This window comes from Pelophylax lessonae (genome assembly GCF_965119305.1).
Source record: "Pelophylax lessonae genome assembly, chromosome: 1".
In the NCBI taxonomy this organism is placed as follows: Eukaryota; Metazoa; Chordata; class Amphibia; order Anura; family Ranidae; genus Pelophylax; species Pelophylax lessonae.
This window is the reverse complement of record NC_138768.1, coordinates 118,090,752-118,118,396: the sequence shown is the minus strand read 5'-3', so window position 1 is coordinate 118,118,396 and position 27,645 is coordinate 118,090,752. Positions and strand designations below refer to the sequence as shown.

The 27,645-nt window shown below is 40.8% G+C and overlaps 1 protein-coding gene across 1 annotated transcript in view; it reads right to left on the bottom strand.

Moving 5' to 3' along the window:
• Positions 1-27,645, bottom strand: part of ADAMTS6 (ADAM metallopeptidase with thrombospondin type 1 motif 6) — a 448,695-nt gene that overhangs the window by 230,350 nt on the left and 190,700 nt on the right. Inside the window, exon 9 of the mRNA XM_082243714.1 lies at positions 18,391-18,496. Coding sequence (XP_082099840.1) covers positions 18,391-18,496 — 106 coding nt within the window. The remainder of the gene's footprint in view (positions 1-18,390; positions 18,497-27,645) is intronic.

The window sequence follows — 27,645 nt, the reverse complement described above, 5'->3', positions numbered from 1 at the left end:
CTGACCGCCGACGTAAATAGTCGTGCGGCGGTCGGCAAGTGGTTAAAGCACACGGCTGTACTTTATAAATGTAATCTTTTTAAAAGAAAAAAAGCAGTATAACCACAGTTAGGCTATGCCACTGCTTTATAAATTGATTCCTGTGTCTTGTAGCAAGGAGAACTGAAAGCACTCATGTGCAAATAACTGGGACCATCCCAGAGAATTATCTGCTATCTGCAAGTACTTGAGACCACTCTTTTTTCTCAATAATAATGACTTTGGTCACTTCTTTGTTGATACAATACGTATAATTTGTATTTTCTGAAGACAGGAATCAGAAACAGTGCACAGGAAGCAAAGCAAATGCTAGGTCTAGAGACACAAAGAGGTTCCATTTTGTTAGCAGATTAGCAAAGTTCTGCATTTTTGTCCAATCAATAAATGCCTAGGGCTACTATAACTATTATTATTTTTCAGGATTTATTTAGGAACACCAGTGAGCAACTCTACAACAAGAGGGCCAGGGGGACTTTGCTTGTGAGAATTTACAATCTAAAAAGGGAAGGGAACGTTATAGCAAAAGCTAATAAATGTGAGGGATGAGTTGATGGAGAAAACAAAGTTCCAGTTGTTAGGTAGAGGTGGAATAGGTTTCTCTAAAGGGATGGGTTTTCCAGGATCACCTAATAGCAGACAGAGCATTGGGATTAGTTGATGAGGGAGCTAGAAAGCAGAAGTTTGTGAGGAGCTAGGAGGATGGTTAGAAGATATTTTGAAATGAGATTGGAGATGTAGCTTTGGGCTGACTTGTGCATTGCTTTGTATTTTGTTGTTAGTACTTTGAAATGTATTCGATGGAGGAGGGAAAATCAGTGGATGCAGGACCCTGTGTAGTTGATAAAATGGATTAGTTTGGCCATAGCATTTATGAAGGGGAATAGCCTGTGTAGAGGTAAGCCAATGGGGAGGCAGTTGCAATAGTCAAGGAGAGAGATAACAAGTGATTGGATTAGTAGCTTGTAGCTTGGTGGTGTTGTTGTTTAAGAAGGGGAGCATTTTGGAAATGTTATGGAGGTGAAGGTGGCAAGAAATGAACAGTGATTGGGTATGGAGCTGAACCTGCATTGTGTACCATGATCATTGAAGCCTATCCAAACCTAAAAACAAAAATGTAATATATTGCATCTTATAAGGATTTTTTTCAGTTATTTTCACCCAGGCCATCCTGCCACTAAACACTTCCTGTCCTAATTGATAATTGATAACACTCAGTCACCTATTTCTATCGATGGAGGAAGATGGTTGCCCCTAGGCTGCTCATCTGATTTGGTCTAAAAAAAAACTTTATTTGGTTCATCTCCATTGCATAGAGTGTAGTTCATAGAAAAGATCTGGGAAAGCTGATCACATTGTTTGAGATCTCCAATAAACAGGAACTTACATGGATACTGATTTCTCTCAGGACCAATTGCCATATTGCTGTACTTACAGCAATTGTATTTAGACTAAATACAAGAAAACAAATGCATCCTTAACAACTAAGCTACAATATATTTAAATTCTGCTTCTATGCTTACATATACTTTACTCAAATTTCTGTTTAAACTTTACACCAATTTTATACTCAAAAAATACAATATGTAAACTCTGTCCACCTTTAGGCAATCCCTAAAAACTCATCTCTCCAAGGAAGCCTATCCTTCCCTCCAGGACTGAACTTTTAATTCTTCCATCAGTTCATACCCCACAGTTATTACCCTTTGTGCCATTTGCCCCACCCTATTAAATTGTAAGCTGGAGATAGAAAATGTTTTAGGCGCTCACAGGAGGTGCTAGTCATTTAAATGGCTGCAAGTGGGAACAGGTGGTACAATAAATAAAATAGAGACACCACCACATGGGGAGTATAGCATGAGTGGAAACATGGATAACCTATGCACAAGGTTGGGATTAAGAGTCCGTGTGCCAGTTCAATGCAGACTGGGGTGGTATGCTCTCTTAGTTCAGGGGGAGAGGGGAGAGAGAGAGAGGTGTGTATCCAAGGTATTCTTGGGATGGATGAGAGGATGGACTGGTAGACACTCAGGGCAGCTGACCGGAGGAGCGAAGCGGCTCTGTATCAGGAATATAGAAAAGGGGGAAAGCGCCTCTTGAGTGCGGTATACAATTTATTGACAAAAAATAATATAGTGACTCACATCTAGGTACTCATTGACTTGTGTGGCGTGGTGTTGTAGTCCGGTGGCTGGAGGCTGGAGGTCTGCTCTGTTCTTGGTACGGTCTGACAGTCCGGGAGAGGTCTGGAGGCTTTCTCTGACGACCTCCGGGTCGACTCGATGGAGGAACTGCGTGTAGCTTGAGCAGCGGTCGGCAGCGTCTGACGTCACATGCAATGTGGGCAGTGTGGGCAATCCGGGCTTCACTACGCGTTTCGGAGCATGCGCTAAAAACTACCAACTGTACCAAGAACAGAGCAGACCTCCAGCCTCCAGCCACCGGACTACAACACCACGCCACACACGTCAATGAGTACCTAGATGTGAGTCACTATATTATTTTTTGTCAATAAATTGTATACCGCACTCAAGAGGCTCTTTCCCCCTTTTCTATATTAAATTGTAAGCTCCCATGAGCATGGCCATCCTAACCCTTTTGTATTGTATTATATTGTATTGTATTGTAACTGCACTGTCTCCCTTTTTATTGTAAAGCACTGCACAAACTGGCACTGGGTTGGCGCTATATAAATACTGTAGAACAGTAATAATAATCATAAAAATGTGAACAAGGTAAGAGACAAAAAAACAAATCTGTTAGAAAACAATGTCAAATATTTTTTTAAAATTTATCAAGAAAGCGGCAGACAGGTAAAACTTTCATTAAGTATCAAAATACAACTTTTTTATACTAGTGTTTTGGGACCATTCATCATTTCATATTGATGTAAATAAATATAATGCGATGATGATTATTTATGCTATTTTTTTTCCATTCCTCCTTTAAAAATGATCCCTCATGAGGGGGTATCGAATATATACAAAGAGTGCTTATCACTCTGTATAACAAATAGAACTTGTAGCTGCCAAGGATATAATCACACCCACCATGTGTGTGTGTTATGCTCCAGTTTTCACTGGACACCCAGTGGACCCTCGAACATTAACACCTCCCACCTCTAAGCTAACTACTTTCTAATTCCCGTGTGCTGTCTCTTTCTTTGCCATCTGATCTCATTTAGTGATTCCTTGACAGCTTCCTGTGTGGTAGCCTTTTCAGTGTCAGACGTTTCCCTAAGAGCGACCGCATTTGAAAATGTACCTATAACACAACGTCTGTTGCCCTTTAGAGCTCTTTTTCTTTAATGCAGCTTTGACGACATAACTTCAGTGGTGTCAGACAGTTTTCTTGAGAACAATACTGTAAACCCTTTAATGTGAATGTAAAAGAACCCACATGTCACAGCCTGCTCTGCCCCAAGGAATTTTCTTACTCTCCAGGCATACGTTTCAACTGTGCATTAATCAATCTAATGTGCTGTAGCAGTATAAAGAACAGGCTAAATAATGTCCACAGTATCTGAATAAAACATAATTGCACCACAGGCTTCCAGTTTACAAAGACAAGTGAAAATGACGTGACGCTGTACTAACACATTATAAAAATATAGGGTTTGTTCTACTGCAGACAAAAAATTAATTTTTTTTTTCTCCAAACATACCACAGTAATAGGCTCCCAAGTCCAAGTTTGTTTTTTTTTTTTTTTTTCAATATGACATTATAAGTGGATGTCCACTTTTTTATATCATACAGCTACAAATAAAGAATTATGATTAAACCAGAGCAAATGGTTTAGATAGGGAGATCAGGTCCTGCTCTGTAGGCATCTGCAGTACTTCACCGGAATCCCTTTCCATGGAGTTTGCTTCTTGTCCCAGTGTCTGACTAGCTTTCTTCCCAAGGCTCTAGTTTGCTCCCACAAACCCTCAATTTTTTTTTCTTCCAAAACTGGCTTTGTTGTGAGTGTAGCATGATATCCTGGAGGGGACAAGAATCAAATGGGTCTACAGTAAACCCCCCTCCATTGTGGGGGTTACGTTCCGGACCCAGCCGCGAAAAGTGAAAATCCGCGAAATAGAAAAACCCTATTAAAATGCATTGTATGCATGTTTTTTTTACTGTCACTGTATGTGTAAAAGCATTTTAAGGTCTTTAAAACACACTTTTAAAACAGAAACTCATTTAAACACATAAAAGATACTGAGAGACATAGCAAGAGCTATGGAAAACACAAAAATATTTCATTTTTAATGATTTATATAGTAAAATAACATTACAAAAAAAAACGCAATATACCGGGACCGCAAAATCTGAACCGCGATGGAGCGGGGGTTTACTGTATATATATTAAAGCTGAGTCCCTTACACGAACTCTTAAACCACAAGGATCTGTAATCTGCAATGGCTTGGGAGGTAAAGCTTCTCCATACTGTATAACACAAGACACAACCACTAATAAAGAAAGGCTTAGTGTTAGGTTAAAAGTTAAGGTGAGATTGAGATAATGGTTAAGCACTAGAGTGAGGTTAAAGTGAAACTATGGGCACCACGAACCAAAAGCACTATTTAATTCATTTTTATTATTCAAAGCAAACTCACTCATCCATTAGTGTCTCTATGCTTTATTTTGCTGAAATATCATAGAAAAACAATCTCTAGCATTTATGGCCATGGCCATCTTGAGTAAGGGCAGATGAATCATGTAGAAATGATTTCCTGGAATACATCTGCCCTTAGCGCAAGCATACAGGCAGGAGGGTGTGCTTAGCTTTTTGAAATATGAAATGTCTTTAGTGTTAGGTATATTTGGTGTAATATTGTGATTTTTTTTTTACATAGTTACATAGTAGGTGAGGTTGAATAAAGACAATAGCCCATCCAGTTCAACCTGTGTAGGTGTGTGTGGCTGTAATCATCTCACATAGCCCTTAATGTCCTGATCCTTGAGATGTAAGTCTAAGAGTCTTTTGAAAGCCACCATACTTCCCGCAGAAACCACCTCTTGTGGTAGAGAATTCCACAATCTTGTAGCACTAACAGTAAAGAACCCCCCTCGTTGCCTGAGGTTAAAACGCTTCTCCTCTAATCGCATTGTATGTCCTCGAGTCCTCATGCAATCCCTTCGAATGAACAGCTTTTTTTCTAAGCTGAGATCCCCATTAAGATATTTATAAATTGCTATCATGTCCCCCCTCAGACGTCTATTCTCCAGGGAGAATAAATCGAGCGATTGCAGACGCTCTTCATAGTTAAGGTCCTCCAATCCCATAATCAGTTTAGTTGCCCTTCTCTGGACTCTCTCCAGCTAATGTTTTAAAACACATTATATTTTTTGTTTTTAATGTGTGTAGTAGTGGTGGTGGGAAGGGAGGGGTGGCTTAAGATAGGCAATGATGACAATAGTGACTGTGGCAATGATGACAATAGTGACTGTGTGATATGATATTCATTATACAAAGAAGCTTTTATTCTGGATAATGCATAATATCATACAGTACATTTTGTATACGCTTTAGGTTCTGTAGCGATTGGACCAACATAGAAGTGACTATAAAAAATGCATAAATACCTTCCCCTTGATATCTTCTTTCTCTTGGGTGGATATTGAGGAGCAACCAGTACAAAGGGGAATATCACTTAAAGGTCTTTTTATAAACATTTATTGGTTAAGCACATCAAATACAGACAGCACTTTTTGAGGGAAGGGCCTCCCTCTTCTTCAGGGCTTGGGCAGAAGATAATATTAGAATCACGATGGAATGAACTATTGGACCTATATTAGGGTTTGCTACAGATTGTCAAGTACTGCTTGGATCTTTGAAGAAGGGGGAACAAACCAAATGTTTGTTCTGAAAAATTGGGTGTTAGTGCAAATAAAAAAAATATAACAACATTACTCAATTGTTCTTTTTGCACTATTGCTGCGATTACCTCTTACAGACCATCATACCCTAATGACACTAAGAACAGCTCAGCTCTTAATCGCTAAATGTTTTAAAAAGACCTTTAAAGGATATGTTCACCTTTGGGACATGTTACATGTTCTACCCGTGTTTAGGATGGAACATGTAACATGTTCTAGCTACTTCTCCCCTAAACCCCCGATCTCCCCCCCCCTCAGTGTGACAGTTGGTGGGGGTTCGTTATACACCCCTGTCACTTTTTAAAAATGACGTGGCTGTGCGGGTGTCCTGCCCACACAGATCTCTCATTCATTCACAGGAACCTATGAATGAATAAACTACAAGTCCCATCTTCCACCGTGGCAGACAGACTGCAGCCGTGCTGATCAGCTCACTCATAGTTGATTCACATGGCCTACAGCTCTGAAAATGACAGCCCATACAGAGGTACAGAAAAACGAGCTGTAAGCAGTGTGTGCAGGAGCCTGACATCCACAATCTAATCTGTTAATCGTGGGTGCAATACTTTGCAGGCTCCAGTTTTATGCAAAGGTGAACTTAGCCAAAAAAGTTGTAAAAGGTAAACTTAACTTGTAAGCAATATGTGCTCTAGAATGCTCCTCAGTACCTATCCATCTGCTGAGTGTTGTCACAATCAGAGAGATAGCAGCCTAAGACCAGGACAAGGTCCACACACTACACTTTCTTCAAGGATCAGCTCCTTTGAAGGATCTGAAGGAAGATGCACTTCATTGTAAATCCATCAGAACCAATTCTCACTTCTATTGGTCCAGTGCTATCACACACATACCAGTCTTTAGTTTAAGGAGAAATGCATCAGGGGAGGGAAACTGATTAGAGTGTCTCTGATACTTGTCAAATATCGTTTTTGACCAAGGATGGAAGCTGTGTGTAGCCTTCTCTTTTAGTGGTTGCAGTAAAAGAGGAAGAATGTAGAAAAAAAAAAAAAAAGCATTAGTGGGTTTAACCTTTTTCTTGCAGGGCGCAATAGATTTACGATCCATTAAAATGGAGGTGTAAAAGGGGTAGACAATTTGCCCACTTAGCCCAGATTAATGGTTGCCCAATTTATAAATTTAGAAAGATAGAAGATATGCTAGCTGAATGCCAATAAACGCCACACAAGTTCCAGATACAACATAGATGAAGGTACTTTTTAATATCTGATGAGGACATAAGAGAATAAATAATTCCCAGCTCAGACATCCTAAAAAAATAATTGCAGTGCCAGCTTTACTCTTTAAATATTAGAGCACTATTACCGAACATTAGCTATTGTTTTTAAATGTCTTTAAAATGTATGTTGAACAACTTGTAACAATTACATCTTAATAAACTGCAAATCTTTTTTATTTTATTTTAGAATTGGCATAAAGAAAAGGCTATATCCTTGAGCATGTAGTCATTTATGGTATGTTGTGGTAAAGACAGAGTAAAAAAAAAAAATGACAGACACCTTCAGGGTAAACTACAGAAAGGGAAGCATTTTTCAGGCTAAAATAAATTCTTGTACAAGAGGTCATGAACTGAAAGCAACAGGGGATGGAGTGGGAAGAAAGAGCAAAGCAACTCAGAACACATAGGTAGTGCTAGAGCTGAAATATTCAGAAGAACAAACCTAAATACAGCACTAACAAAGAAGGTGCATGCCTACTGGACAACAGCAAAAGAAAGATATATAACTACATTTCTGAACCTTCATTAAGCCTGCTATGGTGTTACTATGTCCCCTCTATCATGGGAGTCTTTAAAGAAGACAAGGCAAAAAAAAGACAAGGCAATGAGAAATCTATACCCCGAGGAAAAATATCTTGTCTCTATCTGAAATGCTGTCAGTTTGCATGTTCTTCCTGTGCTTAGGTGGGTCTTCTCTGGATAGTCCTCCTACATGCCAAAGACATTCTGGTATCTTAATCTGCTGCAGTCTAAATTACCCTAAATGTGTGTGTATGTGAGATAGGGACCTTATACTGCATGGCTGCCTATACATTATACCATTTTCTTCTATAGTTTTCCTTTAGATTTACCAAAACAATATAATATGAGGTCAAACCTAAACACTTTCAATTCATATGCAATTAGACAGACCCTTTCACTTCATAGTTGAAGGTAAATCTAAAGGAACTGATGTAAATGTACAGTATAAGTGTTGTGTAAATTGATGGCACTATATAAATAACTAAAACAGATTAAAAATAAATAAATACCAGGACCTGTGGCTATATGCGACTATACTTTTCACAATTGTGACTGTGAAAAGCAGAAGACCTCTGGGATAAATATTGCTCAGGTCTGCAGGAAGTTTGGCTGCCAATATTATCAATAATTGACCTGTTCTTACAAGACATCATGCTATAAATGTAAGAGAACCCAAACTATTTTACAGTATATTTAAAACATTTGCATGCAACCTTGAATAATTCACAAGTGTAAGAAAGATTGGCTATTCTAAATGTACCCCACCTCATCCAATCCAAGTAAAAGAATATACATTTTATTACAAAATATTAAAACCACAAGGGAAAATCTCTATCAAGCAATATGGGTCATATATGCAATTAATTCATAATTATCTTTGCTGATTTAAGCAAGAGGTCAACGCGACGTGTACGTGGCACAGACTATTGTTTAATGTTAAATGTGCTATGATGCTGTTATTAAGGACAATCGAACGGTTCGGGTCGACCATCGGTTCGACCCGAACATTGGGTGTTCGAAATTCGGCCGAATTCCAAACTTTTTGCGGTAAAAGTTCGGAATTCGGTCACTCGAACCGCCCAAAATGCAATGGGACAGAAAGTGGGCTTTAAAAGCCTGTGATTGGCCCAGAAATGTCAGTAAAAGCCAATGAGGGGGCAGGAGTCTGCTAGGAACGTGATTGGAGTGACTACGGGGACCAGAGGCCAATCAGGAGTGAATACGCCCCCTATTATATAACATAGCCCCGCCTAACCTCTAGCACTGTAATACAGAGGCTTTGGAAGAGAGTGGAAGCATTTGTGTTTCTCCTGCTGTGTTAAACAATGTTGCTGCATAGCCGATTGCTTGTAAAGCTCCAGATCAGCAGAAGAGCAGTTAGCTTACAGAAAGATTGTCAGTGTAGTTAGAAATACAGCCATTGTGCTGTTTGAGTTAGAAAAAAAAAACTAAAATTTAAAGGGACAGTGTCCGTTAGAAATGATCTTCTGCTGTATGGAGCTGTTCTTTTAGTTTGAGGAAAGGGATATGCAGTGTAGTTAGGGTACTATATACCACTATAGTTAGATTCAATAATCTTGTTTTCGTAGGGATACTTTTAAGTGTCAGGGTTCCATCTAGTGAGCACGTTGCACTGCTGATATATCTACAGCAGGTATACATGCTTGCTAGTCCGCTATTGTGCAAAATACATTTCAGCGATACACACATCTGCTGTATTTAGCGACAACTTTGGGTCGCATAGCAGTGTGCGTTTTGCAGGTGAATTTCACCGCGCAGAGTTGCCAAAGCCTCAGTGACAACTTAACGGCTGTTCTTGTTGTAAGCGTTAAGTCCACTGCAAAAGGCTTTGCTACTCTGCGTCATACACATCTGCTTTATTTAGAGACAACTTTGGGTCGCATAGCAGTGTGCGTCTTGCAGGGGATTTTCACATCGCACAGTTGATAAAGCCTCAGTGACAACTATACATAAATTAAAATTCATCACAAAAAAAACTGATTATTTTTCTTAGAATTTCAGTAGTGCAGGGATGGTGTTACCCTCCCTTTCATAAAGTGCAAATAAATAAAGTGCATAAATTGCATAAATAATCCAAAACATCCAACTAAGCAAGAACAGAGTCCTTCAAAAGTCTTTGTTTATGTAGTGCCAGAGCTGGTGGTGGTGACATTGTACGGTGGTTCCTATAACTGACACCAATGACCCTGCATTAAAGGCACTGTGTGTTGCTCTGGCACTACATAAACAAAGACTTTTGAAGGACTCTGTTCTTGCTTAGTTGGATGTTTTGGATTATTTATGCAATGTATGCACTTTATCCCTGCGCTACTGAAATTCTAAGAAAAATAATCAGTTTTTTTTGTGATGAATTTTAATTTATATAAATGGTCACTGAGGCTTTATCAACTGTGCGATGTGAAAATCACCTGCAAGACGCACACTGCTATGCGACCCAAAGTTGTCGCTAAATAAAGCAGATGTGTGTGACGCAGAGTAGCAAAGCCTTTTGCAGTGGACTTAAAGCCTCAGTGACAAGTTAATGCCTGTTCTTGTTGTAAGTGTTAAGTCCACTGCAAAAGGTGTCACACACATCTGCTTTATTAGGAGCAAAAAAGTCATTTTTGAAGGTTTGGCGTGCTATAATTCTGGTTCTGGACATTCTACAGAGCTGAAACTTTCCAGGTACACTTTTTAGACCCCCCCCCAGACACTAAATCCAAAGAAATCTCATTTTTTTAAAATAATTTTTTCAATAATTGGCTTTCTATCAAAAACGACAATTTTTAAGAACTTTTTTTGCCTGATTCATAGTCCCTGGGGCATGACCCAGAATCCTAGGCACTTTTTAGGGGAATTTATTAGGTTTCAGGGCTTCAAAATTGTGTTTTTTGATTCCCGAAGTTCGGGTCCCATTGATTTCAATGGGGTTCGGGAATCCGAACCGAACTTTCGGGAAATTCGGGTGTTCTGGTCGAACTTTTTAAAAGTTTGATCATCCCTAGCTGTTATATGGATATTAATTTAATTATTTTTTTTCATTTAGGCCATTTCTCTTTGCTGCCAAGACAAAAAGGTCCTGAAGAAGCTTGTGGATGTGAAACGCATCAACCTCTTGGATAAATCGGCAAAGATAATTATGAATTGATTGCCTATATGGCTTATATTGCTTGATAGGGATTTTCCCTTGTGGTTTTAATATTTTTTTAATGTTCTGTAATAAAAATGTATATTATTTTATATTTTCATGTGTTTGATCTCTCAGTACCAATAAAGTCTGACAAAGGGGGAGAGTTTTTTTTTTAAATCATAATTGGATGGATGGGGTATATATTTTATATTTTCATGTGTTCGTCCTCTCAGTAGCAATAAAGTTCAACAAATGAGGAGGTTTTTTTTTTTAAAACCCTGAATATTTGTATTTGAGTTGTAACTCATCAGTAGTTCCCATTTCGAAAATATGGCAATAGAAGGTTTAAAACTATGAACATACCAGAATCAATAACGGATACCAAGACAAAGGAATGTTGTATTGATTACCAGACACATTAAAAAAGCCATGGATCAACAAGAGGCCTTTTAATGCATGTATGTGAGCTACTCAGGCTGCTAGTAAGTGTAGTCCTGTGCCTGCTGCTGTGAGTGCTGGCTGGGAAGGAGCCTGCCCACGCTTCAAACAATGACAGAGAAGAGCAGAAGATCCCAGGGGCCGCACATCAGAACAAGACCTGCTGTATGTAGACAAGTGGCAGTCTCAGCCTGGACCCCCGCCAGGCCACACCTCCAACGTGTTTCACTCTGCCCACTGGAGCTTACTCATGCTTACTTCCCTGCCTGTTCTCGCTGGGAGCAGACAATTACTTGGCAGGAGGAATTCCCCTGTCAGCACTGACTGTGTTGATAGGGGTATTGTGAAAATTGCTTTCCTACAACCTGTGGTTGAAGGAAAGAAATTTGCATGGTGTACGGCCTGCCTAAGGGTCACTGAAGTTGTGTCATACACACGGCTATGAACTCTCAGTGTAACAGCATTGTTTAGCCCAGTGCCACCACAAGAAGGAAGTCACATGCCCCTCCATACCTGAAAGTACCTAGTATATCCTTTGGCTGTCAAGCTTGAATGGTAGCACATTTAAAACACATTTAGAACACATATATATTGCATCCCACCATAGCATAATGTACCATAATGTATCTTTATTGTCTTTTCTTAGAGAGACCTCAGCCCTTAAAAGGAGAACACCGGGAAAAAATATTTTTTTCTGTCCTTGTTGCTGATTTCCTACCTTCACCGACTATGCCATCCATCCATCTGTAATAGCCTGATGATTTTGAAGTAAAACTGTTAATCCCCAGTGGTTTCCTGTTTGTAAGACTGGTGGCTGCTATTCCTCCTGTACCCCCAGCCACCGGTCTTGGCACTTCCCATTTGTAGTTCTCTCCAGCAAGTAGGGACTTGTACTGTGTGTGTGTTACTGAATAGTGTGGCTGGCTGGCTTCAGAATGAGGGGGTGTGATTTATGTTGAAGTCGGCTTGTTTACATTTAAGTGGATATAGGGGGACAGCGCTCAAAAATATAATGAATGTCAAAAACTACACCATCATACACATTTGTGAATAATTTAATATATAAATCATAAAAACTTATATGTAATAATCCTAAAAAAGGAAAAAGGAGGGGTCCTATAAAGAGTGAACCCCTACTAGTTCTTCAAAGTGACAAAACAAAGTGTCCGTGCTCAGCAATAATACAAAAATGCAGTATAAAGTGCTGGTGCCAATGTGCAATAAATGATTCCAAAGTGCTGCGTGCTCAGTGCAAGGGATTGTCCACATGCAGGAGTGGACACTGGGGGGGGGATCCGTCACCGAGTAATGCTCCCACTTACCAGATTATCCCTTGGGGTCTAGCTCAGGTAAGTGGTCTTTGGAATGGTTTATAATCTTCCCACTGTCCGTTCCTTATGCAAATCTCACTGGAGTACACCGTCCCAATGATCCGGAGGAGCCAAAAGATACGTCCACTGTTAATCCTCTCAGGGGGTATGGTAGTCTCATAGGGGGCACAGGGAAGCAGGGAGACTCATGGCATAGTATGCTAAAACTTTTATTTAAGATATAGTAGTCACTTACATGTCAGTATAGGAAAAATGGCTGTAAATCAGGAAATGCTGCAGACGCCGGTATACGTTTCGGCTTGCGTTCCAATACCCGGAAGTGACATATTGGAACGCAGTTTTAGACATTCATTATATTTTTGAGTTCTGTCCCCCTATATCCACTATACACACAACCCTTTGTTGTTTTGACTAGTTGCTCAAAGAATTTGCATTTCTTATTCTTAGTTTGTTTTTAGTAACACAATAACAGTTATTACTCAATTTATATCTCACTAGAATCCTAGGAGCGCTCACGTGAGGTCATACACTCACACCCCCCTTTTTTTGTTCACATTTAACATGTACAGGTCTAGTGTCCCCTCCCACATTCACTGCAAATCCCAAAGCATGATGGGAAGTGTAGTTTCATTATAGTGTAGAGCAGTATTTCGCAACCTTTTTTCAGTTGAGGACCCCTTTAAAAGTATAGGCAATCTCAGGGCACCCTTTAAAATTATGGACAGTATTGAGGCCCTTCATTCAAAAATGTAAAAAAAACTTTTTTAATAGTTTTACATAATGCAGCAACATCCACACATGTAGGACACCCAATGTTAGAGGTGATTTTTTTTATTTTTTCAAAGCAAAAACACCTTTACACACTGATATTGACTAGTATTCCAATGTTTCTCTTCTCCCTCAATTTATCTCCATCAGTCAACTAATGTGACCCCAGTGCTGAGGGAGAGAGGCAAAGGAAGGTCAAATAAGGATGCTGTGGAGGCAACAAACAATCTCCTTATCAACTGATGATATCATTGGTTGTTAGGATGCCAGTGACTAGAAAATCGTAATGGTGCACAATGGAAAACCTTTGGCTTTGTGTAACTAAAAGACAGGCCTTATCCTCCTGCTGGCCTGTATACAATTTTTGATAAATTTTTAGGCATTTTGAAAAGGTGTCCCTGAAGAACCCTCCAGGCACCCTAGTTGAGAAAGGCTGGTGTAGAGAGAGAAGAGAGGACATGATGTAATCATTGTTGTAACACCTCCTCCTTGGCAGAATAGATGCTGCATCTTTTGAATTAAAGAGCTAACTTCCTGAAAATTCAGTTAGGCTCCTTTCACACGGGCGATCCGATCTGCCTGTCAGTTTTTTCAGGCGGACCTGATCGGATCCTTCATGCATCCCTATGGGGCAGCGGAGACATCTCTGCTGACACCTGCTGCTTGCTATCCCATTCTGATCCCTGTCCGTGAATTCCGGACGGATTGAAACCCTATTTTCCATCCGTCTGGAGGATCGGATGGGATCGGATGAAAATGGACAGGGGGTTTGTTCTCACCCGATCTCCCCATAGAGGACAGCGGGGATCTGACAGCTCCATCTCAGCACACAGAGCGGAGACGGCGCTGTCATCTGCCTGCTCAGCGGGGATCGGCAGATCGATCCCCCGCTGAGCAGAATGTACTACGTTCCGTGTGAAAGGACCCTTAGACTTTTCTCTGCAATGGTAAAAAATGTCACTAATGTAAAAACTGTTCAGTGTTTTGTGTAGGGGGGTGTACTAATGGGGAATTTTTTGCTGATCCCGGAGTTCTGTTTTAAGTCCGTACAGTAAGTTTGACCTTATCTCCTTCTTAGTACAATTCTCCGTGCAGAACAAACGTCCTTACATCCCAGATCTTGACACATCGCATCAGTGTCATGGGATTCAGGTGTGCTTAAGGGGACAGGTGACACTAATGAGATCAAATCCTAAGAATGGAAAACAAATCTGCACAGCTGTAACAACACTAAAATAAAAGGAATATTATTTTATTAAAAGGGCCGGCTTGTCACTAATAATTAAGAGTGAAGGGAGGAAATTGCAAGCAACAGTTTGCCTTTCATAGACAGGTAGCACCCGTCCAGCACTAGATAGGCAGAGGAAATATTTTAGACATTTGTAATCCAGACACTAGATTTTAAAAAAGCTAAAATAATAATTATTCGGCTCATGATTGATGCCATTAATGTAATCACTACAGTTTAAAGAATCCTCTGGATTACATGTGTGAAGTCTCACTGATTAAAAATGGAAGTTGGAAAAGACACCCTAAATTTGCACAGAAATGAAGAATTTGATGCAAGAGAATAACAAGTAAGTCACACTAGTCTGTCTGCTTCCTAGGTTCAACTGAAGGTTCATTTAATGCTCGAAGCAAGAATGTCTGACCCAGTGTTGCTGGATTTAAAACAACTGGCTAATATGTTGTACACAGTGCAGACATTGTGGTTTGAACCACAGTGATGAGAAAGAAGTTGGTCATCATGTTTTATGTGTACCAGTACCACTGTCCTCCAAATAAAACACGGGACAGCTAAAGCATCATTTTTCTGATTATTCTATACCATTTTTCCATCCCTCAAAACTAAAAACATTTCTGGGTTGAGGTCCTCTTTAGGTGAATCTAAAATTTCACTTACAATTCTATAATTCTATATTTCTATAAATGCAAGTCAAGACAAAAAGCAAACAAAAATAAAAACCCCAACATGTACTAAGCAAACCCCTAACCAAAACTAATATTCCAGTTTTTTTCAAGGGTTAGAAGTTTAAGTTAGGGGTTATTTATTTATTTATTATTACTTAGTACTCATTTACTGAATGTATTTATTATTAATTATTTATGATTATTTTTATTTATTTATGTATTTATTAATTTATAATAATTATTATTAGAAGTAGTAATAATAGTAGTAGTATTAACACCCTAACAAAAAATAAATAATATACAACCCTAAACTGTAATTCTAACCCTAAACTCAACTCCTAATCCTAACCCTAACCTAACCTTAACTCTAACCCCTTACCCTAATGAAAAAAAATAATAATAAATGAATAATAATAATAAATAAAAGCTAATGAAAAAATTAAAAAAGCTGAAATGCCTAGCAAAAAATGATGCAACAGATGATAGATTTCTCTATTGGCTAATAAAAAAAAAAAACGCCAAAGCGCTGTATAAAAACATGCAAGTAGCACATAAAATTGTGCCAATTCGGCCGACAGACAGCAGATTTGCAAGACTGGGCATGCTCAGAGAAGAAAAAACACACGGAAAGTTAACCATCACATGACATCACTTCTGCAGTCGGCTGTTGTTGGCTGACAAAATTCGTGTGCAGTCTTTTGCACTTTTCAACTGACAGGACAGCACCGGACAAAAGACGGCCGATCGTTCGGCCGACAATCGCTACGTGTGTACGGGGCTTTAGTCTAGCCCCTTGCAGTCTGCTGCTGTGCATGAAAGTAGGATGATATAACTTTAAAGTGGTTGTAAAGCCTCAAGGTTTTTCACCTTAATGCATTATATGCATTAAGGTGAAAAATCTTCTGTCCTGCAGCTCCCCCCTAGAACCCCCCCCCCTTTTTTTACCTGAGCCCGATCCGATCCAGTGATATGCATGAGCGCAGAGGCTCCAGCCACTGTCTCTCTCTTCATTGGAGAGAGTGGTAGCAGCAGGAGCCACTGGTTCCCGCTGATGTCAATCAAATCCAGTGACACTGGAGCAGGGGCGGGGCCGAGTCCCTGCTGTCTGCATCAATGAACGCAGCAGCGGGACTCGGAAGCGAGCCCACAGGGGTTCCCCCAGGGAAATCAGCTTTCTGTGAGGGCACCGGATAAAAAGGAGGAGCCTGGAGTGCTGGCAAGGGACCCCAGAAAAAGGGGATTAAAAGAGGGGGGTACTCTTTGCAAAATGATTGCATAGAGCGGGTAAGTATAGGCATTTTTCTTATTTTTATTAAAAAAAAAAAAAAAAAAAAAAGGATTTACAATCCCTTTAAAGCATATTTCTACTTGTGCTGTCCAATTTGAGAAAACCCCACTATAGGTTTGTTATGTGTTCCCTTTCACACTGTATGCCTATATTTTTTTAAACATTACTTACCTTTTAGATGTTTCTCAGGAGGCGTGGTCATGGCTGACAGCAAGGTTTTTTTGAACAATGTTTGAGTGAGCCTGTCCCAAGTCTATCCTCATTAATATACAATGCAAGAAACCCAGCCTCTACACCTGTAACCCTTTATTAGGACATACAGTGTTCAACTCTAGTTACAATTGATAATGATGATCTGTCTGCACTGTACAGACAGGGTTAATTATGGTAAACACAGTTGCCCAGCCCCCTCATAACAAAGACAACTATGCAGTATTTTTCTATGCTGGAGGGTCCAAAATGCAGCATCTAAAAAGGCAAGTTGCGATTTTGAATTATTGTTTATGTTTTGCTATGTGAATGGGGACATTTAACAAATATAAAGTGAGAGTTATCCCACTTTGGCTGCAAAAGTGGAAATACACTTTAAAATATATGTTATGTTTTTTTTTTTTTATCCACTTGCCGACTGCCCACAGTAATATTACTGCGGCAGTGCGGCTCCCCTGGGTTCAGTCATGTAGTACTATGTGACTGGAGGGGAAGGGGTTTCGGTGGTTCTGTGTTTAGACACAGTGGGAGTCGGGCCGTGGGAAGAGAAACGGCGATTGCCGCCTCCCTCCTCAGATCGTCTGGTAAACAGAGAAGACCAGCCTGCTTATGTAAACATAGCAGGCGGATCTTCTCACTGACAGGCAGGGACAGATCAGCAGTTTCAGCTATACAGAACCCCCTCCCCCCACACACAAGTCAGTAAGCATTAGGCATACATTTAACCTTTTGATCACCCCCTGTATTAACCCTTTCCCTGCCAGTGTCATTATTACAGTAACAGTGCATATTTTTAGCACTGATTATTGTAGTAATGACACTGGTCCCCCAAAAAGTGTCAAAAATGTCAGTTAGGGGTCCGATCTGTCCACCGCAATGTCGCAGTCCCGCAAAAAATCGCAGATCGCCGCCATTACCAGTAAAATAAAAAAAATAAACAATAAAAATGACATAAATCTTTCCCGTAGTTAGTAGATGCAATAACTTTTGCGCAAACCAATCAAAATACGCATATTGTGATTTTTTTACCAAAAATATGTAGCAGGAAACAAATTGGCCTAAAATGTTAAAAAATTTTGATTTTTACATTTTTTTTTTTGAGAATTTCATATAGCCGAATGTGGAAAATATTGTTTTTTTTTTTCAAAATTGTCGCTCTTTTTTTGTTTATAGCGCAAAAAAAAAAAAAAAAAAATCGCACAGGTGATCAAGTGCCACCAAAAGAAAGCTCTATTTGTGGGAAAAAAGGACGTCAATTTGGTTTTGGTACAGCATCGCACGACCGCACAATTGTCCATTAAAATAACGCAGTGCCGAATCGCAAAATAGGGCCTGGTCAGAAAGGGGGCAAATCCTTCTGAGGCTAAAGTGGTTAATGAGTACCAAACTGAGTTTTCATATATGACTGGAGTTCAACTTAAATGAAACTTCCTTTTTAAGAAGAAGAAGAAATGAATAAGGGAAAAAAAGGACAATTATCTAAAAATGCCAGAAAAGACTGTAGCGGCTGCTAGACAGATACTGAAGAAAACCAAGCTAAGGACGCTGACAGTGAAATGCACAGCAATGAATAAGCTGGAAATGGAAGTCATTCTCTGGAACAATGTAAAACAGATTGCATAATAACATATTTTGATTTTTTTTCCAACTCACTTGTGACCAATCTCATGTGCAATGGTAAATGCAGAACCCAAGCCAATGTCTTCATTAATGCTGCAACTCCGCTCCGGCTCACACATTCCAGCCACCGAGGCCAAGCCTAAATAAACAGAAGGAGACACAAAGGGTCAGGCCAAGGTGTTTCAGCCTTATAAATGCCTGGATTCTTTTTAATAACCTCCACATATAGAAGAAGCAGTTGGCAAAAGGTTAACTTTCGAGCCATTTACAAAATCACTGGGGGGAATTTCACTTTGCAGGCTAGACATTAATATTTTTTGAACTGCAGTCAGTGCTGGAAAATGTCTAGACTAGGGGTTAGATTTATAAATTTTACTTCTGGTAACTTGGGACCACCTAGTAACTTGAGCCAGAAGAGGGAATTCAACAAAGTATTTCTAGTTTAACATTCTTGAGGCAGCAAAAATCAGAAAAAAAAGGAAAAAGGGAAGTATCCACATTATTTTCTGAGCAGATCTGTTTGAGTTTAGTGTGTTCAGAAAAAAAAAAAAAAAAAAAAACTGTAGGAAACTACAGAAGAAGAAAAATAAAATACTGGACCCCTGGATAATACGATCTATGGAGTGTGCAGGATGTATACATCTTATTTATTTTTTGTACACATATCTATGAGAACTGCAGACAATAGCTATAACCAAATGTTTAACAAATATCTCTATATAGTCGATTGGGGTAAATCCTGATATCTTAGAATATATTAAATTAAATCTAAACCCTAATGCACTCTGTGCTCATTTACTGTACAACTGTTTTTTGTTTTTTTTTTATACCTAAAATACCATTTTCGCCCCTTTTTTTTATCTTTTTTTTGCATCTCCATGCCACTAATCTCCTGCAGCCTCTTTCAGAAACGGTATGACCCACTGCATTACTTATTCTTGTGTTGGCTGCACATCATTGCTCTGGACCAGTTTCCTGATAGTGACAAGGGTGAACCATGCCTGCATAATGTGTGCAAACAGGGGCTGACTGGCAACTTTCGGCCCAGGGGGCAAGTAAAAACCAGAAGCCCATGGTGCAGCAACTCAGCCCCCCTTCCTCTCTCCCTCTTCCCTGTCTCCTCCTGACCCCATTCCAGGCTGAAGCTCCTCTCTAGGTACTCTCTATTCACAGGCCAAATCTGGGTTACCGAGCTGTTCCTCTCCAGTGGGGCATGGATCCGGCCTCTGCTCAGACACAGTTTACACCATCCATGCTGGGGGAGAGGCCTGCGCTCTGTCCTGGTCCTCATCCCACACTCAGTAGGTCAACAGTGGGGGCTTTTTACTTCTCTTCATCAGGAATTCTTTAGGCATGACTGTGGCAGAAGCAATGCAGCCTTTTTACAGGATATTAGAGCGGCCCGGGGGGGGGGGGGGGGCAAGCAAGGCAGCTTGGGGTGCATGTGACTACCCCGCATCTCTACAAGTTATAATCAATGACATCCCAGCAACAGCATACTTCATACGTTATCCTATTATATGGATGTAACACATTTAAAGTGGTAATAAACCTGTGTATCTTTTGTAAACTGACTGATCCTCATTTAAAGACTACTTTGTGGATCTTTAATCCTCTTATTCTAGGTGCCTTTTGAGTTTTGAGGATCACACCCAGTCACTTAGGGTGATTCAGTCCACACAGCAGAGGGTTGGCTGTTGATCTTTATTGCCACCGTCCAATTTATATGTAGTGAGATATTGCTGGTAATTTTTATTCTTGTGTGTTTATTTAACATTAAAGCCACTTCAGCTTTTCGCCACCGGTGACATGTGACAGAATGTGCCTATACATGGTGTGCTGTAGGCACCCAGGACTAAGAACTGAAGGCTAGAAGACATGTGCTAATAACCTCAGTATTACCTTTGTACAGGATTTCAGGAGTTACAGTTTACAATGCAAGATCCAAACATGCAGGACCCTACTCCCCTGCAAGAGTTCCTGCTCTGTATTATCAGTGGAGATTTAAAGGCTAGTGAATCCCTGCTTGGAGGGTGGAGCAGGAGGAGATGAGCTGCTGAGGAATGGACTTTATCCACTTCCTGTCCACCCCGCCACCTATTTATTGCGGCAGGGTGGCTCTCTTGCGCAAACCGACATAGGTCTACGTCAGTCATGCGCAGGAAGCTAGGGGGCGAGCGCACGACAGAGGTGGCGCGCTCCCACCCCCACTCGGCAGCGGGGAAGCCGATGCACAGGTCAGGTGGCTCCAATTGCTGTCTGACACCCGCGATCGTTCTTAACACAGCCGTCCGTTCTTCTCCCTGAAATGATCACAATAAAATGATCCTTCTATATAGGATCATATGTCTCTATTGTTTTTTCACAAGCCACACACCCCCACAGTTAGAATCAGTTAGAATCACTCCCCTAGGCTCACATTTAACCCAGTGATCACCCATAGGGTAAACGTCGCTGCCATTACTAGTAAAAAAAAAAAACAATAAAAATTACATAAATCTTTCCCTTAGTTAGTAGATCCGATAACTTTTGTGCAAACCAATCAAAAGTCGGTTATTGTGATTTTTTTTACCAAAAATATAAAAAAATTTAGATTTTTACATTTTATTTTATCATATAGTAGAATGTGAAAAATATTGTTTTTTTTTTTTTTCAAAATTGTCACTTTTTTTGTTTATAGCGAAATAAATAAAAATCGCACAAAAAAAGCTCTATTTGTGGGAAAAAAAGGACATCAATTTTATTTGGGTACAGCCTCGCACGACCGCGCAATTGTCCGTTAAAGTAACGCAGTGCCGAATCGCAAAATAGCGACTGGTCATTAAGAGGGCAAATCCTTTCGGTCTTAAAGTGGTTAATAACTTAGAGTAGAACTAAAGGCATTTTGTTTAAATTTTGGATAGGGATTCCTGGTAGTTACTAGAACTCCTGTCCCCATTCGAAAATGTTTCCTCCATTCCTGTTCAGTTGATAACCACAAAATGTAGGATTTTCTTTCACTTTCACTCTCAGTGATAAGGGTAAACAGGACAAATGGAAAGGGTGAATCTCCCTAACAGAGCAAAAACAGCAATACAAATCTGACAGTGTTCAAATTCCTCTCCACAATATCCAAAACTAAAAAAAGTTGCAAACTTTGTGGATGAATTGCTTCTCAGTGCCTACAGCTACAGAGGTCAGTGTGGACTTATTAAGGATGTGTGAATATTTGACTGTCTTTAGACTGGCCACAAATTCAGTTTAAAAATAAGAAATATTAATTGAATATGGCTAATTGTGTCACCTCAGTAAGAATTAAAAAATATTATGTATTTGTTATTAATTACCTTCTTAATTCTTTCTCCAAAGCTACGGTGACAGAGGCCATCTTTCTTTTAAAACTAATAGAATATCTCTGGAATCTGTCTTCTCCCTTTCATTGCATAGACTGACACTGGCATTAGAGAGGGGCCTGCCAGCAAAGAAGAGGGAAGAGACAGATAAAAAGGCAAATTACTAAATTTTTTTTTCTTATTTCTTCAAAACAGTGGCAGGTTCAAATTATGAGACACGATGGTAGTATTTTGTAAATTAGTTTCAATTATGCATTTTGTCAGTCTAGCGCAGCCTTTCCCCATGCATTGCTTGGGACCCTACGGCTCCTTCAGAAGAGGAGGCCTTTCACATAAGGCTTATTGCACATGGGCCTCTAAACCGTTACAACCTCAATTCTTGTACCCAGGTGCTGGGTACTTCGACCAATTTATGGATGTAGATGGGTGTATTCAGGTATACACAGGTGCTTGCATGAACTTAAGTATAGTGTACAAGCGTATGCAAAATATAGAACATTTCCTATTTTACGCAAAAATGTTTAATGTTTACACAAGCACAGCCATTCATGTCAACGGGCAGCTGTACACAGCGGGTGGGCTTCCCGGCTTAGAAAGAAATGCCAGTTTACAACATTGGATGGTCTCAGATGCCTATGTGCAAGAGGCCTAAGTAACCATTGACACCAATAATCTTTTCAGCTATCTGTAAGACAGGCAATCTTCGCAATGACCATCACTGTAGGAAGCATTCTTTCCTCCAACCACTTATGTAAAGGAGCATTTCACTAATTAAAAACATCAAATAGTTTTACAAGATTCAATTCTCTGCTGCAGGCATCAATCCCCAAATGACCACCAATGATGGGAACTGGTTTCCAGTAGTCCTAAACCACTCATAAATCCATTAAACATACTCCAAGAAGAGAAGATCGGAATTGCTCACCATTTACCCTATGAGTAAGCTCCCAAATTGTGTTAGCGAGAGTATAAGAGAGATTAAGTGGGTGCTGTAGAGATAAATAAACCATATTTGAGGCCTTTAAATGGTGAACAGTTCCCCTCTTTTCTTGTTGGAGTTTGTGTAGAGGAGAAAATATTTTGTTGCAAAGAGCAGCCCTGGGCAACAATTAAATAAAGAATGCCACTGTCACGGTACTACTGGTGTGAGCCCACAGGCGAGCAGGTGACACGGGATCCCCCAGGGCATGGAATCTAAGAGCCAGCCGATGTTCTGCCAGGGAACTCCTCACAGGAGTTTGGACTTAGCTGTGTGCTGACCCCAGGTCACCACCCCCAGGTTTACCCTGCTCGAGAGGAGAGTACCCAAAGACACAGTGTCGGCTCAGATAAATTGATGGATATAGAAAAAAGGAAACCGGATAATGAGCCAGGGTCAGGGCAGGCAGCAGACAAAAGTAGTCAGGAGAACTAGCCAAGTCGGTACACAAGAGATTAGTCCACGAGAAGTCAGGCTAGGAATGATTGCACGGCAGGGGCTCAGGAACAAGTGTTGCTCAAGCAACTAGAGACTGGTCTGAGTGGGATTTAAATTGGGAGACACATGAGAGGCTGGACAGGAAGTAGCAGGAAGCAAGGTATAATAACCATCAGGTGAAGCGGGTGACACCCATAGCTGCTAAGTCAGTGCAGCAAGAGCAGAGCACAAGCTTGTGGAACCACAGGTGCCAGCAGACCTACAGAAGCAAAAGGTAAAAAATGTATGTAAACAGTAAGACAAAGATCAGCTCCGCAGCTGATCTGTGACAGCCCCCGCCCGCTTACAAGGTCCCCCCACACGTCTAGGAGCTGGCTTGGAGGGAAATTTCTAAAGAAAATTTGTCACCAAGAGTGGGGTTGAGACATCTGCAGCAGAAACCCAAGACCACTCCTCTGGGCTGTAGCCCTTCCAATCATTCAGATAGACTTACTTCCCCCCCGGAGTATTTGGAGTTCAATATTTCTTTAATATCATATTGATCTGTGGTATCTGCAACAGGAAAGGGGTGAGATGAAGGGCGAGAGAAGCTATTGAGGATCAGTGGCCTGAGCAGGGAGACATGGAAAGCATTGGGGATCTTGAGATGAGAGGGCAGGCGGAGCTTGAAAGCAACTGGCTTGATCTGACAGAGAACTTAGAAACTTCTTTCCAGATTGAGTTGAAGGTCCTTTGAGTTTCAGCTGCTGCTGGTACGAGAGAAGTGATTGGAACAGGAAAGGGAATGGACGGATGCTGCCCGTAAACAGTGAAGAAGGGAGATTTTCTAGTACTGCCATTGGAGTGGTGGTTTAAGGCAAACTCTGCCCAGGGCAAAAGGTCCACCCAGTCATCTTGTTGGGCTGAGATGAAAGCACGGAGATAGTATTCTACATTTTGATTCACACGTTCTGTTTGCCCATCGGTCTGGGGATGAAAGGCAGATGAAAAATCCAATTTAATCCCGAAGGAGCTGGCCAAGGCTCTCCAAAACCGAGCTGTAAATTGAACTCCCCTGTCAGAGACAATGTGTGAAGGCATGGAGACGAAAGATTTCCTTGATGAAAGTCATGGCAAGACTGGTAGCTGTAGGTAGATCTGTCAGAGGAATGAAGTGACACATTTTGGAGAACCGATCCACCGCTACCCAGATGACTGTATAAACTGCTGAGGGGGGCAGATCTGAGATAAAATCCATGGAAATACAATGCCAAGTTATATCGGGAACTAGTAAGTGTAGAAGCAGCCCAGCTGGAGCGGACATGGGAGACTTGGATTGTATACAAACCGTGCAAGCTTGAACATACTCTTTGATGTCCTTACAAAGAGAGGGCCACCAGTAGTAATGCTGAAGAAGGTCACAGGTACGATGTATACCAGGATGTCCAGAGAACTTGGAGTCATGTTCCAACACAAGGAGTTTGGGACAAAATGTGGGAACCACAAATGTTTTACCTAGAGGAGGCTGCGTGGGCAGGAGCTGAGTAGTGGCTAGAATTCCATGCGAAGAGATGATGGGCCAGGTTCTAGGAGATTCTCAGAATCGTTAATATCGAATGACCTGGACAAGGCATCGGCACCAACATTTTTGGCACCAGGACGAAAAGTAATGTTGAAGTTCATAATAACAACCAGTGCAGTGCTAATGAGAATAAATAACGTGAATAAATCATAAGTGATATACACCTTAATGCAGTAAAAAATTCATAAATAGTGACACAATGATAAATGTGCATAAATGTGCATGTGCACTCTCCCTCTTCTCAGCCTTCTACTGACCCCCATTCCAGGCTGAAGCTCCACTCCAGCTACACTCTACTCACCGACCAAATCCGGGTTCCGACCTGGCCAGCAGGGGGTAGTTGGGGGGAGCTGGGACAGCTCGGTTAGGGCTGGCTGGGGGAGGAGTCTCCAGTGGGGCATGGAACTGCTTAGACACAGTTTACACCATCAATGTTGGGGGGGGGGGGGGGGGGGTTTCTGCGCTCTGTCCTTGTCTTCAACCTGCACTCAGTAGGTCAGCAGCAGGGACTTTTTACTTTTCTTCACCAGGAATCCTTTAGGCATGTTATTGGCAGAAGCGGTGCAGCCTTTTTTGGGGCATCAGAGCAGCCCTGGGGGAAATTGCCCCCATTCCCCCTTGTCCAGTCCTCCCCTGCCCACATGTGAATTCGAGTCAGCACCTAACTTATGCAGCCACTTCCAGAAAGTTGACTGCGAGATCTTCTTACTCTGGTCACATGTTCAGTCCCAATCAGGAGGGTGTCAGGGGCCCACAATAAATATGGCCACCTCAGGTAGTGGTAGCAGTATCTGTTTATGTGTGAGCCCACACACAGGCAGTTAGCTCAGGGACACTAAGCCTGCTAAAAATGCAGGCTCAGCCTCACTTGGTAAAATCCTTTGCGTGGCCGGCAGCGCTGAGTTAGGTGACGCTGAGTCCACACTTTTATCAGACTCAGTGTCAGTGGGGAGCCGCAGTCGCAGCAACACAAACAAAGCTACCAGTAAGCCTTTCATTTGACTTCCCATTCAACTTTGAACAGAATTCTTTAGCTCAGAAGCTTATAACGAGTATTTCTATAGACCTTCCATAACACCAACACAAATAAAAAAGAACGATGCAGCTTTGGTGGTCCGTAGCTCAAAAACAACAGAACTAATCTGATTTACACACTGATTTTAATCAAGGAAAAAATGGGACGGCTGTATTTTACAGCAGAAGCAAACATCAGGGCCATATATTCATATTTAGTGTTTCTTACTTCTTGGAAAAATACACACTTGGAAGAGAACACTCCCAAGGGGCAAGTGAACACCTCCATCACAGAATACCAGAATGGCCGTAGGAGCCAATGCCATGATTGTTAAGCACTTGGAATAAGAATTTAGAACATGATCTGATTGGCATGTACTATGCTTCCTGTGAAAGGAATCTGTGATTTGTTTTATAGGCTGGCATATCAAGAATACAGAGGCCCTGGAAAATCAACAATTTGTAATGTATGCTCTACTGAATTTACACTCTCCTGAATAAAGTTTCATTTGTAAAAACCTGTGGAGATGAAGAGTGAGCCTGCCATAAATTAGTCCTTTGTCTCAGTGTACCTAGACAATGGACACCAAGGCATTTACATTCTCTTAACAAACAGTAAGGACTCCTTTACTCTAGATGTGTTGGTGCTACATTGACAGCTATTTCCAGTACAGCCCCAAGACAAATAGTTTTCAGTGATGTCAATTCATGTGCATGCAGTAATTTATTTTAGCAGTGGGCTATAATGTGAACCACCACATTGCAATGGCACTGCAGTGATTAGAACTTTATTAAAATGTCACTCCTACTTATGTGTATAGGGGTTTTCCTGCAAAATATGATAACGTTTGGTCTAAGTGGTTGGCCGACCCCACCACAGCTGCTTCATAATTTCTTGCTTGATTGCCACAGATAGTCTTTCCCTGTGAGGTGCATCCCCAAACAAGTCAAGGTGATTTTTGAAGGGCTTACTGTCACATGCATATTGCCTTATACTTGCGGATCTGTTATAATGCTTCTCATCAACCACACTTTGTTAATCCATGTGCCGCTCACGCAAGTAATAATTACAATACTATTATTATTACTCTGGCACCCCTGCATGGGTAACACAAATCTCTCCTTTGATTTTTTTGTTTTTGTTTTTTTTTTTTACGTTTTTTTGGTTCGTTTAGCTTGTGGTTTATTTTAGGTTTTTGTGTGTTTGGTTTTGTCTGTGAAAACTTCAAAAAACACATTTTCAACAAAAAAATTTCACTCCTTACATTTAAAGTTTTGATTAAAAAAGCAGACACTGTGATCATCGGCTTTCCATGTGTCTCCCAGCACAGACACAGTGGCTGTGCAATCAGTGCGTCTTGCTGGTATGAAAAAGCCCTAAAAGAGCTTTAAAACAGGTCATTCTTGAACACTGTAAGTACTGTGTGTGTGTAATTCATTCTCAAAGATCCTCAAGGACCACAAAACAGAATCCAAAGTTGGCTTTTAACAGCTTAGAAGCTTTTGGTGTGTATTTACATTAGAGGCTCGCAGGCTGCTAAGATTTTGCGTCCATAGAAAATAGCTGATATCTAAGACCCCGTTCACACTGGGGCGACCTGGTCGCCTGACAGGTCGCCGTAGGTCGCCTGCCATAGAGAAGCTGTGGACCTGTTCTAATAGGAGCGACACAAGTTGCTCCGACTTAGAAAAAGGGTCCGGAGCTTCTTTGGGGCGACCCGGAGCGACCTGCATAGACTTCAATGTTATGAAGTCCGTGCCGGCCGCTCAGAGGTCGCCCCAGTGTGAACGGGGCCTCAGTGACTCTGTTGTAAAAACTGAAATGAATTGCCTCACAATGCCTATAGCTACAGAAATGAATGAGGGATGGTTTTAAAATGATTTTACTGTTTGTTTACAATATGCAAATGCTTTAGTGTGCCTAATCTTAGAAAAGATTTCAATTCTTTTTAACCCAAGCTCTT